Source organism: Cavia porcellus, unplaced genomic scaffold, assembly GCF_034190915.1.
Source record: "Cavia porcellus strain 051 isolate PalLab524CR breed Dunkin Hartley unplaced genomic scaffold, mCavPor4.1 scaffold_21, whole genome shotgun sequence".
NCBI lineage: Eukaryota > Metazoa > Chordata > Mammalia > Rodentia > Caviidae > Cavia > Cavia porcellus.
In genome coordinates, this window is record NW_026947504.1 from 25440345 (window position 1) to 25453734 (window position 13390).

The 13390-nt window shown below is 40.2% G+C and overlaps 1 protein-coding gene and 1 long non-coding RNA gene across 10 annotated transcripts in view; one reads left to right on the top strand and one right to left on the bottom strand.

Annotated features, from left to right (window-relative positions):
• Window positions 1-8363, bottom strand: part of LOC134471943 (uncharacterized) — a 65591-nt gene extending 57228 nt beyond the window's left edge. For 5 of the 6 annotated variants that reach the window (XR_010041704.1, XR_010041705.1, XR_010041699.1 and 2 more), the window contains exons 1-2: window positions 8175-8363; window positions 1193-3044 (exon numbers count right to left, since the gene is read on the bottom strand). This is a non-coding gene — a long non-coding RNA (uncharacterized LOC134471943). The remainder of the gene's footprint in view (window positions 1-1192; window positions 3045-8174) is intronic. The other variant, XR_010041701.1, reaches the window with a different exon arrangement.
• A 239-nt stretch (window positions 8364-8602) lies between these two features.
• The window catches only part of Cep120 (centrosomal protein 120), a 66854-nt gene continuing 62066 nt past the window's right edge, over window positions 8603-13390 (top strand). The window contains exons 1-4 of one of the 4 annotated variants that reach the window (XM_063232437.1): window positions 8603-8685; window positions 8906-8986; window positions 11394-11550; window positions 13063-13177. In XM_063232437.1, coding sequence (XP_063088507.1) covers window positions 8938-8986; window positions 11394-11550; window positions 13063-13177 — 321 coding nt within the window. In that variant the 5' untranslated portion in view covers window positions 8603-8685; window positions 8906-8937. Of the gene's footprint in view, window positions 8686-8853; window positions 8987-9238; window positions 9591-11393; window positions 11551-13062; window positions 13178-13390 lie in introns of those variants that run through there. The other 3 variants (XM_003477223.5, XM_063232438.1, XM_063232439.1) reach the window with 3 other exon arrangements.

Sequence of the window (13390 nt, forward strand, 5' to 3'; positions counted from 1 at the left end):
ACATTTCCATGCTGCATTCCACAGTGGTTGCGCCCCTAGCATACATTCCCAATGGTAGAAAAGGGTACCTTTTTCCACGCAGCCCCTCCAGCATTTGTTATTGGATGAATCCTTGATGACAGCCATTCTTTCTCGGGTAAGATGGAATCTCACTGTAATTTTATTTCTCTAATGACCAATAATGGTGAACATTTTTTCATATATTATTTGCCATTTGTATTTCTTCCTCTGAGAAGTGTATATTCATCTCAGATGCTCATTTTTGGATTGGGTCTTTTAGCCTCTTTTGAAACTGTTTTACTGTTATTTCTTTTTTCTGTTTAAAATTAAAAAGGATTTAGGATGTCCTGTCTCTAAACAATGTTAAAATTTTCAACGGGGAAATAGCAAACATGTAATAAAACACGTTTTTATCTTAGCCTAGTTGAATAGATATCATTTTGATTAAGTTCGTATTCCTTGAAAGAACAGAAAACAGTGTTAATAAATGCTGCATGGATGGCAAACTTATATAATAGTCTGAATCTTTATTTAGGGAAGAGGTTATATAAATAAAAATTATTGGAACTGACAAAATGCATGGTTCTGAAAAACATCTATAAAGTGTTTTTTTTTTTTTTTTTTTTTGGTACTGGGGATCAAACTAACCACCACGTGCTTGCCAGGCAGGCACTTGTACCACTGAACTATATCCCAGTCCTCTTTTTTGGTCTTTTGGAGACGGGGTTTCACTGTGCAGCTCAGGCTGGCCTTGAGCTCACTTTACTGTAGCCCAGACTCCAGCCCTGCTCCTGTCTCGGCCTCTGGGATGCTGGTATTACAGGTGTGTGGTGTGCCACCACGTCCGACTTGAAATGTTTTTCATTGTATTCATGGGAATTGTTTTGAGTTTTTCAGAAATCTAGTCTCTGTTTCTTCATTTCTTCCTCTCCCCTTTCCTCTCTATCCTCCTTCCTTCCTGCTTGCTTGCTTTTCTGCTTTCTTGTTTTTTTTTAAGTTCACCTCTCATTTTCTAATGCAGCAATCCTTTGGGCGCACCAGGCTTCCTGTAGACCTGCCAGTGGGACCCCTGAGGTGACACCAGCGCCTAGCATTACATCGCCGCCCTCCGCTTTCTTTTCTTCACTTTTTCTTTCTCTTCATACTTGTATAAAAGACACAATAGTTTACACAGTTAACATACTGCACTCACCCTCTTTCTTGGCCACCTTGGAAAATCATCTCTTTGTAGTCATTTTATACCTAGGCACTTGGTATTCTGTGATGAACAAAATAAATAAATTTTATAGCTTTTGATAACTTATATTTACCAACTTTCGGAATATTGTATGTTTCTGGTTAATATTAGGATAATTCAGTAATGTTTATATTGAAGAATCTAACCAATTTGCTTTTGCCAATTTTTATTTGGAGCATTCATTGTTTTTATAATAAAATAAGCAATTCATATCTGTTATAGTTTATAGACTACAACTAATATTTTATGATCACAAGCAACAATTATAAGGAGATTTCTCAGTTAAACATCAAACCAAGGATGTTTGTGATAACTATAATAGCCAAGTGAACCTCCCTAAGAATTTCATGCACTACATTGACATTATCAGGATTTCAACATGTAATTAGGATAGTAACTTTAATGTTCTCAAATCACAAGGAGTATTATGTGGAATTAGAGCAATACTTCTCTTTAGATGTAATCTTTTCCTCCTTTCACTATTCCAGAAAGCCTTCTGGGTGAATCTGGGTTAAGAATATAAGTGATAAGGTTCTCAAAGGCCTATGAAGTGACCCCTTATGGGTAAAAGATTAACACGGACAGGATTTAGATAAGATGCAGACTAAAATGTTGTCCAAAATTTTTCCCTAAATTATTGTATGTTTTAGATTATACAAATGTTAATCATGTCTATATAGTTTCACATTTGTCTTAAATAAAAACCATGCTTTAATTTCCTACCATTGATAACTACTGCTGCTACAGAACATGATGTGCTGAGCTTTTGCTCCAGGTTCCTGGCCCAGCTCCACATTCTCAAGGCATATGTGAACTCCCATTTAAGAGTCACGGGGTCACAAAGCACTAAGAATCCCTGAGCACTCATTGGTACTAAAATGTTCCACATTATCCGGTTTCAGTTTTTCTTATGTGTTACAAGGTAATAAGGCCGCACTTTAGTCTTCACAGAGTCACTGGAAAAATCAAAAGAGGATCAGTAATGTAACAGGCTTATTCAATAATCTAAACTTTTATCAGAAACAAGTATGAAAAGTTTTCCATTTTTCTCCAATTGCCACTTTCAAGTATGTTGCTATTCAGATGCCACAGGTTTCTGATTATTTTCTGCTATTAAAATGCCACTTCAGTCCAATTTAATCTGATTTAAAGTTCTACCTCATATCGATCTGAAACATCACCTTGCATTTCCTTAATTCCAGCAGAGTTTCCACCTAAAAGACTCGGACTGGGGAGGGAAGGGATCAGTGTTTTCATTTCTTCTTCCATTTGGTAGCCTTGTCCTCCAGTGAGTTGGGAGCAGACATGGAGGAAGACTCAATGTCCTTGACTTGAAAGATGCCCGTATAGTCTTTTCTGTTTTCTTGCTTTCTCTATTTAAGATTCTTCCCCCTCTGATACCTCTAAGTGGGTCCCAAACAAAGCAGAGTGCTTCTTGGGAGTTATTTCTGGTATGAAGTTAGGTAAGGGCTTCCCAAAGCCACATATTCTACACTGGAGATCTGCCTCACTTGGTCATTTCTGACTCTCACTGAACTATTCCTGAGACCACATAAATTTCTGTCTTGTACTTTTCACCCTCCAGCACTTTGCTACTACAGACTCTTTTTTTTTTTTTTTTTTTTTGTCTTTTTTCTTTTTTATCGGTACTGGGGATCGAACTCACGACTGCCTGCTTTCAAGGCAGGCGCTTATGCTGCTGAGCTAAACCCCCAGACCGCCTACTACAGATTCTTTACCTGGAAGCATGTCTTCTTGGACACCGAGATGGCTCAGTCAAAGGGATCTGCCATTACATTCTTTGCATCTACAGAGATAAGAGCATATTTTGCCATAAGAAAACGTGGATTCAAGTTGTTAATAAATCAACAATTCTCTGCTTGACTGTCTCTCTCTCTCTCTCTCTCTCTCTCTCTCTCTCTCTCTCTCTCTCACACACACACACACTCTGTTTCTCTCTTCCTACACAAGTGTCCTTGGTGAGCTGAGGTCAGAAAGTCCATCCAGCTCTGAAAGGCCCTCTGAGACTGACTCCCTTTTATTTGGTTTAGGATCAGGAGGAGAAGCACACCCGTCTTCTAAACTTTGAAAGGGTCTCAAGTTTATCAGCCACCACTCTTCAGCTCATCACATAGGAATATAAAGTGAGGCAGCAGCAAATCGAGTTTCTCTGCAAAATCCTATTAAGCTATCAATGCTTGCTAGAACCTGCTTGGAACTGTATACACTTGTACAAATACAAATTCTTATGTTGGCAGCAGAAGCACAAACCACACTCCAGGAAGAACAGTTTCGTGGTTTCTGTACTCATCAAGGAGCAGTAACTTCGCTTGCTCCCTGTGAGATAGTGCCAGCTGGGGAGCGCCTTTGCTAATTGTTTAGGGCTACTGCTGAGACACTGGTGTGTGTTCCTCTTCCCTGCAGGGCTTTGTATTTAGAACCTTCCTTTGACTTTGAGGAAGGCACAGCATATTGTCCTTCATCATTTGTTAAGGTGTTTATGACACAGAGAAGTAACATTTAGTTTTGTACCCCTCAAAAGTATTTGTAATGTTAGCAGTCATTAGAGTCCTATGCCGGGACATATCTTGGTACAGAAGATTTTGTGTCACTTTTCAGTAGGTTTGGACTTCTATGGACTAAAACATCAACCAGAAGCCTGTGAAATTTCTCCACTCCATGGCTGAGTAGGCCGGCACTATTTCTTCCTTTACTATTGGCTTCAGTGTGTGAAAACGAAGCTTTTCAAAGACAGGGAGAAAAAAAAAATGATAACAGCAAACATTATGCAATAGGTAACTCAAAGTCCCACAGTATCACACGGTGCTTCTCAGGGCCAGTGTGATGGTAATGAGTCTCTCATTCTGGCATTATAGTCCCATCTTCTACTCCAAAAAAAGAACTCTTTCAAAATGAACCAACCAATCAAACAAACACAAAAGCCCCATTGCATCTACTGTGTAGTCACACTACCATAGCATAGTCTTTTCAAAGCAAAATTGTGGTCCCCTCCATACACAAAATGTTGTGGAATGTTGCTGGAATAATCCCAAAGAACAAATCCTGGGGGAGGCCTTGCCAGGTTTTGCTTTGCTGGTCACTGATGACACTATTTAACATCCAAGGCAACTGGGTCCCTTGAAATCTGGTGATTTTGTTGATTCCTATAAAATTAGTGGTGCCCAAATCTGTGATAAGAATGATAAACTGGGGATTCCAGTCTCTGTCCCATAAATATTCCTTGGGGCAGACCCTGCTCCTGGCCGCCCCCATAGCGCTGCCAGGGGGTGAAATGTGAGTCCCCACACATCCTTGTTGGTTGCTTTTCTTCCCAGTTTTAGGCAGTCTTTCCTCTTTTTCCTTACTACTCTCTTTTCTCCTGCCTTCAGAAATATCTATTATAACCAACTCACTGAAGTGGGCTTGAGATGGCTAGCATATATGCAGCATTTTTAAAAAATTCGTTGCCAGCATTTAAAAATTAGATGAGTTCATGCAGGAATCCATAAGTCTACTTCTTACAAAATTTTGAAAATCTGGCCTTTACTGCCTGGCAATAACCAGCTGGAGCATAGAAGGACTGCCTCTGTAGATAGTCGTGGTGCTCTAATTCTGCTCAGGTCAGCCTGTGTCATGTTCTTACCTATTTGACCTGCAGATGTGTTTCACTCTGCGATGTTCTCTACTGTGGACTTTCATAAAAGCCAGGGAGAGAGGGGGTAATTTGGGGATATCACAGTAGAGCAAAAGTATAAGCCAAGGTGAGGGAATATAAAGAATCTGGTCACCTTTGCAGAAATAGAAAAGGGAACAAATTTCAAAACAGTACCACAGTAAGTGATCTCTCCTCACTCACAATAAAAACAGCTGTCACATTCAGAGACTTCATCATGGCCTAGACCCCTCTCAGTCGTGATGCCAATCCTTAAAAAACCCACACATAAAGTAAAGCCTGTTATTTTACAGATGGAAAAGCTAAGGCTCAGAGAGAAATTCCTTGCCAATTCACAAAGATAATGACCTAAATGCTGTATGTTATGACTTCCTGATTCTCTCTTCTAATAGATATTAGTGGTCCTTCCTCAAAAGATTAAAGGCATCCAAGTGAATTGCTAAATTTAATTATATCAGACCTTGGCCTGAAAGCACCAAGTCATCTTTGCACTAAGTAATGAGGACTATTTGCAGCTTTCACTGTCATTTCTTCTTTCAAATGGAGGCTATTTTCTAAGCAATTGAAGGTAAGGCTCTAGTACCATGATTTTACAAATAGCAGTTATTCAGTAAATACATTAATTTCATTAGTCCTAGAGGTGGGCTTAAATTTCACTAAATGTGTGTATGTGTGAGTCTGCATGTACAGGGGGAGAGGCAGAAGAATACAATCCATGATGTCTTCTGTCATGGGCCACAGAAGAAAGAAAAAATAGAGAAATACATCAAAGTAAAATGTTTTCTAAAACATTAAACAGCTACAAGAAGAGAAAGACTTAAAATAAAATGCTTTATTTTGCTTAGGAATTTTTTTGATAGAAAGAGGAAATAGAAAGCTATCTAATACATTTAGCTTAGGGTGACCAGTGCATTTAGTATCTGTCAGTTTGAATTTGCATGCTTACGTGTTTATTATATAATGAATTTCTGCTGTTCGATATCTATTTGCATATTGTATGTTATTAGTGTTTGCTTATTATTTTGAAATAGTAATTCATACTTCATAAACATAATAAAATTTTCCCTCATGAATTTAAGCTAAAATGTGATCATTTATGCTAGAACTGAAATTACTGCTGTTTAATATAGCATATGAGAGGAAATTAGATTTCAGGACAACAGATATAGATGGTGATGGAACTATAATTCCATTTCTAGATAGGAAACTTCACATCATTAATATGTAGAGTCTCTAATAAAACAACATGCAAACTAACTTGATAAGTTTTCTGATGAGCTTGATAAGCTCTGATGAGGTGATTTTATCTACTTATTAGTATATATTAGTAATCAGAATACTGAGGTTTGCTTCAGGAAATTGGTACATGAAAACACACGAATAGAATGCATCTTGATCATTTTCAATCCACTTACTCTTCTCCCTTTTCTCCCCTGACCACCTTCTCTACCTCCAAAAGTCTACCTTCTAGTTTCCTTTTGATAAAGTGATTTTAGAAATAATAATGTTTGGGAAAGAAATCCTGATAAATAAATGCCTAAATTTTACTATGTGAAAGCCCCCTACTCTTCCCTTCCCACCTTGCAGCCGGGGCTCAAACTTAGGGCCTCATACAACCTTGCACTTGCCAGCCGGTGCTGTGCTGCTGAGCTATAACCCTGCCCTGTTCCCCATGAAAGGTCAATGACTTGAGATTATTCTCTGGCATGGAGTAATGGTTTCTAATCTAGGTCATACCTTTCTGGATAGTGTAAAGCAAACTCCTGGTTCTTTTATAGCCACTAATTCAGCTCTGTGATCTTCATATAAAAAGATAATGAATAAGTGACACCCCATTTAAACTCTAAGAAATCATGTATGCTGTTATTTTATAGCTGAAACCAAGGCTTAAAGTGGTAAAATGATTTGTCTAAGGCAACTCGGCATGTAAATGGCAAAAGTAGGTCCAAAACTAATCTCCTGGGTTAACTCTTTCCAATGAAGACATTTAATCTCACAGTGTGGGCCTCCCTGGTCTACAGATAGGTACTGCTAAGTACTTTTTATTTTGCTTGTCATTGATTTTCTTAATATTTAAGTTCTGTCAATATAAACATATTTATTAGATCTCTCAACAGATTGAACATATCATATGTTCAATGACAACGTTGGTATTGTAACAAGGAAATTTAGGGCACGTAAACCTCTACCAGATATAGAACCCAATTCTTCAACAAAGAATGTTAGGAAATAAAAAGCAAGAATGGGCACTTACAAATAAAAAGAAATGAGATGTGCCAGCCAAAGGCATTGTGTTTTGGAATTTGTTCTAATCCTGATTTGAACAAACTAAGTGAGAAAAAGAAAATCATAGGCAACCAGAGATGTTTGAACAGTATATATTTTAGTGGTATTAAGGAATTACTGTTAATTGTATCATAGAATAGTGATTAAATATTAATATTTCAAAATTTTAAAAAAAACTTTTTGTCTTTTAGAGATATAAATCAAAAGACATACTGTGATGTAACGGATTTCCTTGAAAATAATGCAACCGATGAAGATGACTGGTCTCGTTAAGTGTGGTAGCTGAGTTCTGGGTACTTGGAGATTAATTGTTTTTTTTTTTTTTTTTTTTTGTATTTTAAGTATGTTTGATATCTTTCACAAAAGAATAGTGTTCAACAAGGAACACAAAGTACCGTGGCCCAATCTCCACACCCTCCTCCTCATGATTTGAGCACAGAGAGGAGAAAAAGGAGAATAATATAAGAAAATAAGAAAAGGGCCAGAGAGATTAAGTTACTTGTTTTCAAAACAACAACTTCTAAATTTACAGACTAAAAAGCAGCGGATTTAGGCTCACTCCCTTGGGCTGGCCCAACTCACTAGCTTCGTTGTTTTCCTCACTAGTTGTGAATTATTTTTTAAAGCGGAATTATTACAAAATTTAATGTTTAAAATACCCATAACTGACCTGGTTTTCTGGGTTGTAAGCTAAATAACCTGGAAAAGATTTCTAATCTGCCCTGAAATACAATCTTGGGGGACGGGAAAAGGAAATGCATTTGACAGTATTTCTACACCTGAACTTTTGGTCTCACTTTGCGACCCTGACATTCATCAAGAACAGGCTACCCCTTTAGGATTGCTGCCTAAGGGACGACGCTGTGGTCTGGGGATTTCTGGGTTAAGGAAATTCTGGGCGACTCCCCGAAAGGCCATCAGCTCACCTCGCCGCACCCGACCTCACCCCACCTCACTCCTTACCTCACCTCACCTCACCTTCAAAGATCAGCGCAAGAATGACGAAGAGCCTTCAGAATCCAGATTGAATCAGCTTCCTGTGATTTAACTTTTCAGCAATATCTACACTCCGTGCCTGGAAAAAGCTACTTTCTATAAAAATTTCCCATTGCTGTATTTCTCGGCAGGTGGGGGGTGGTTACAAGAGAGAATACGGTACGGCGCGCCCTCCCCCTGCAAGCGGTAGTACGGCAGTGCGCCTGCGCGGCCGTGCTGCGCACACGCCCGCGTCGCCTCATCCGACCCGCAGGGGGCGCTGTGCAGTAATGAAAGCGATCCGCGGCCGACGGCGCCGCAGTGAGCGTGAAAGGGCGGAAGGTGCCGCGGGCTGAGGGCCGTTCTATACGCGCCTGCCCGCTCTCTATTAGCCTTTGTCCTCCAGCGTCCCCCGCGCCGGGCCCGCGGGCCTGGTTGCTACGCGGAAGAGGGGCGCGGCGGCGTCCGGGCTACTGCCCGGGCATTTGAAAAGCGACCGAAGCGGCGGCAAAAGGTCTTCGGGCGGCGGGCTTGCCTTGGCGGCACACGGGCAGGGCCGGGGCGCCGAGTTGTTTTTGCTGGAGCCTGGAGCCGAGGCTGTCGGGGCCCGGGCTCGGGCTGGGGCCGGGCCGTGGGCGGGCGGCGGTTCCCGCGGGGGTCCAGTCCAGGTCCTGCCGGGGTCCCTCCCGTCGGGTCCTGGGGTGCCCGCGACTCATCGCGCCCTCTCCCTACAGACCCCGCCGCCGCCGCCGCCGCCGCTGCCGCCATGGTCTCCAAGCCCGACCCGCTGCTCGTCGTCGTGTCCATCCTGGAAGGTGAGGGCCTCGAGGGGCGGCATCGGTCACCGGGGCGCCCGCCGCCTCTGCCCTGCCCCGAGACCGGACGCCGACTGCGGGGCTGCGGGGCTGGCGCGGCAAGAGACCCGGGAGCGCGGGGATGACTCGTGCGAGTGCGTCTGGCTTCACGAAGGGGCGCAGGCGAGGCGTCTCGAGAACACACAGCGCCTCTGCTAGAACTTTGCCGGTGGCTGGGATGCAGTGTTCTGACGCTTCGGTATTTTAGGGACCTTCCACTGACCGTCTTGGTGGAGGGGTCCTGGGATCTGACACTGTGGAGAAGCTGCCCCGTCTGCTCCTTATCTTAGTAATGAGGAAATTACAGTGTTCATCGCGGGCTCGTGAATGTCAGGCACCGGCACAGTGCTGGCTGTGCGTGAACAGCGATGTCTGGTTTGTAAGCTGAGGGCATCGGCGTGGAGAATGTGTCAGACAGTCTATTAGGGTGTAGGACAGGGAGTGACCATCTCTCTGGGGAAGCCAAGGAAGATTTACCAGAGCAGGTGGCATTTATCTACATTGTGTCTGGAAAAACGGAAGGGAAGGTGACGGGAAGAGCAAAGAGCCCTTAAGGAAAAGCAAGGTATGGTTTGCTTATATTGCTCGACATTCATTGTGATGAATGGAGAGTAGAGAGTCTAGGAATTGATAGATAAATTGGGGACAGATTGTAAATAGCCTGATAGGGAGTTACCTTGAGAGCTGTCTGGAGGCCCATGGTTAGACTTTTGTTTCCCCATGGATAGGTATTTTTGTAGAGGCCTAGTAATGCTTAGGGGATGAGAGGGAAAAATGGTGTAAACTTAATTTTAAGTTTTGGATAAGAGATTGGTCCGACTGATCTATACTGAGTTGGGACAGTATTGTTAGATTACTGTTCAAAAATAGGACTAAAATTGTCTTATAATTTGGTTAACAAAGACTTTCAGAGTTATAGCTGTGCCTTATGTATGCTATGAGTAAAAAAAAGGTAATATGAACGTTTCTCTTTGAGGGTATAAAGATCTGTGTACTTAGGAGACCAAATTAATGTGCAGAGTCCCAAATATGTTGAGAAGTGATTTATTAAAAACAATGTCTTAGAGACTAAATGTAGATTTGAAAGGAGGTGTATTGTAGTATCTAAAATAGTGCATAAGCTTTGAATAGATAAGGATAGAGGAATAGAAAATCATTCCAAGTGATGGCACAACCAGGCCAACCAGGGAATGAACATGTTGGGTGGAAAACAAAAGAAAGCAGTAAGATGCCCAGAACAGAAGGCAAATATTTACCACTATCGGATAAGTTGAGTGGATAGGCTTTAGAAGAGCTTGAAAGCAATAGAGTTTAGAGTTCGTATTCTAGAGCTGGGCATAGTGGCTCCCACCTTAATCCCAGCACTCGGCAGACTGAGACAGGAGGATCCCTGTGACTTCAAGCCAGCCAGACCTGCACGGCGAAACTGTATCTCAAAAAACACACACACACAAAACAATATTGTAAGAAGCATTTATGGCAAATGCTTAGTGTGATCAAAATGTATGGTGAACACATATGTGCAGTATTACAGTAAAAGACACGTTGCCTTTAATCCTCCCTCTGAATATTCCCCCTTGCTTCAAATACATTTCATTATTTTTGTCACTTTCTGAAACAGTTCTTGAAGTCCCTATTCATGAGCATGTTTCTGACCACTTTAATCCCATCCAGGTAACTGGAGCCAGCATGAGTAGTAGCAGAAATTTATTTACTTAATCATCAGGAGTGGTGGCCTTTGCCGATGATTTCCAGTGCCCAGGGAAGCTGAGGCAGGAGGATCACAAGCTTGAGGCCAGCTTATGCAATTTAATAAGACCCTATCTTAAAAGAAGGGCAACTTAGAGACATAGTGAGACCCTGTCTCAAACTACAAAACTCTGAAGGATGTACCTCCATGTAAAGACCCTTGGTTCAATCCCCAGCAGCACACATGAAAAAACCCAAACAGCTAAAATTCCATCACTGTGTGAGTGCTTGAAATATACTAGTGTAAATGCATTTTAAACTCTTTTAATTTTAGATGTTATTGACATCATTGAAATTAGGAGCACTGACATAACTTAAGATCTGTTAAACGTAGAGTGTTGGGGCATATGATAGACCACCTGGAGCAGAGTCCACATTTGAACAGGATTCCCAGAGGGTTCATACGCACATTTATACCTGAGAAACACTTACTTACACATTATAACTTGTAATTTGATTCCTGGTTTTTTACGAACGATGAAAGTGACTGTATATGTGTGTTTATGAAATATACGGTAAATTAGCAATTGTTAACATGTATTGGTTTTTAAGACACATGCTAGATGGTCCTGTTTGATTTTTGTACACTTGCAATTCATCTGTAGTCTTATTTCTTCAGGTCGCCATTTCCCTAAACGTCCAAAGCATATGCTTATAGTAGAAGCAAAGTTTGATGGAGAACAGTTGGCTACTGATCCTGTGGAGCATACTAACCAACCAGAATTCGCCACCGAGTTAGCCTGGGAGATTGATAGGAAAGCACTTCATCAACACAGGTGACTTGTTTTCAATTTAGAGAACGAGCTTTTACAAATATTACCTCATTACATTATTGCTATAATCATAATTTCTAGGGTTTTTTAATGTGCTGGGAGATTTTTCAATCACTGTACTTTGTAGTAACTCATTTAAACATCAGAACTGAAGTTAGCATTGTTATTTCTCTACTGTTATAGATGCAGAAGTTAAAGTTAACTAGCTTTAAGAGAAGTTAAATAGCTTGGTAACTTGTGCTAAGTCTGTTCATTGGGTAGTGGTAGTAGATCCCAGCCAATCTAACACAACACTGGGTGTAAAAGGTTTCAACCATTTCAAAACTTTTTTTTTTTTTTTTGCTAATGTGTAAGACACCAGATACTCTAAAAATACCTTGATGAAGCTTTCCAAATAGTGGTTGGAATTCACCACTCTTTGTATTTATTATGATTATTGGCTTGCCAAGGAAATACAAAAGTATCCAATGAAGAAAATTATGAGACTCTTAATTCTGTGTTAGATTAAAGATGCACTTAAAGTTATAGCATCTTATTTTTTTCATGAACTATATAACTAGAAAGTTAAGAACAGCAGTGTTTTTATTAAAAGATTGAAAATGTAGCTCCTGGTAAATAAAATCACTTCAGTCCTTTCTCTTGCAAAACCAGAGGAAGAAAAGCAGGGAGAAACTTACTTGTTGCTACTGCTCGATGGTTCCATAGATCTATTAAAGGAACGTGAAATCCTTAGATTCACACCAAAATGTTGAGTGTCCTCTAGTAGTATCCACAAAGTCTGCTCAGTGCTCCTGTGTAATGTCAGGGCCTTGGTGTGTAGTTGTGTTGTACTTGTTAGTGCTAACTGGTACACCTTTGATTGCTGTAGGCTGAAAAAACACAAATAAATTGAATTTAAAAGTGAGTTATGCTAAGTGCAGTAAAATAGTAAAATTCTACTAGGTACAATTGGTGACAAAGTCTGTCAGCTCAGCAATTTCCAAACAAATAAAGAGTCCATGTTACGCAGTCAGTATCATCTTACAGAACATTGTCATGAATTACAGTAATTTACTAGTTTAAATTTTAATGGTTTGATTTTATGGTGTTTGTATCCTCAGTTTGTTTTTATAACTTCAAAAAGCTGTAAGAATATTTGGATATTATAAAAGTTTAAGAGACATTGACCTAGGACTGGGGATTTAACTCAGCGGCATAAGCACCTGCCTTGCAAGCAGGCAGTCATGAGTTCGATCCCCGGTACTGATAAAAAAAAAAAAAAAAAGAAAGAAAAGAAAAGAAACATTGATGATAGATGATAGATGATAACCTCTTACACAAAAGACTAAAATTTTGACATGGTTTGTATATTCATATATAGATAAGTAGATATAATCACATCCTTGCTAATTGAAGAGGTTTATTTTAGAAACTTTTAATTATTGGAATAATAATCAACAATTTTGTCAAGGACAATAGAAAGTCAATTCAGTATAAGGAAAAAACTAATTTATTGTATGAATTGTTATTTTACAGACTACAACGTACTCCTATCAAACTCCAGTGTTTTGCTGTGGATCCTGTGTCTTCTGCCAAGGAAACCATAGGGTATATTGTTTTGGACTTGAGAAGTGCCCAAGAAACAAAGCAGGTATTGCCTTTTTGATGTTTCGTTAATGGGCACTACTTCTAATAGATACTACAGCAAAGGTAGAAATGTGAAATACTGGGCCTGACATAGACTGTGGTTCTGATGTAGTAGGATACTTCTTATATAATGATACAGGTCATGGTTCTAATATAGTATGATGTATTGTGGCACTTCTTATATTGTAGTTTATGACTTTGCTTTAGAAGAGTCTAG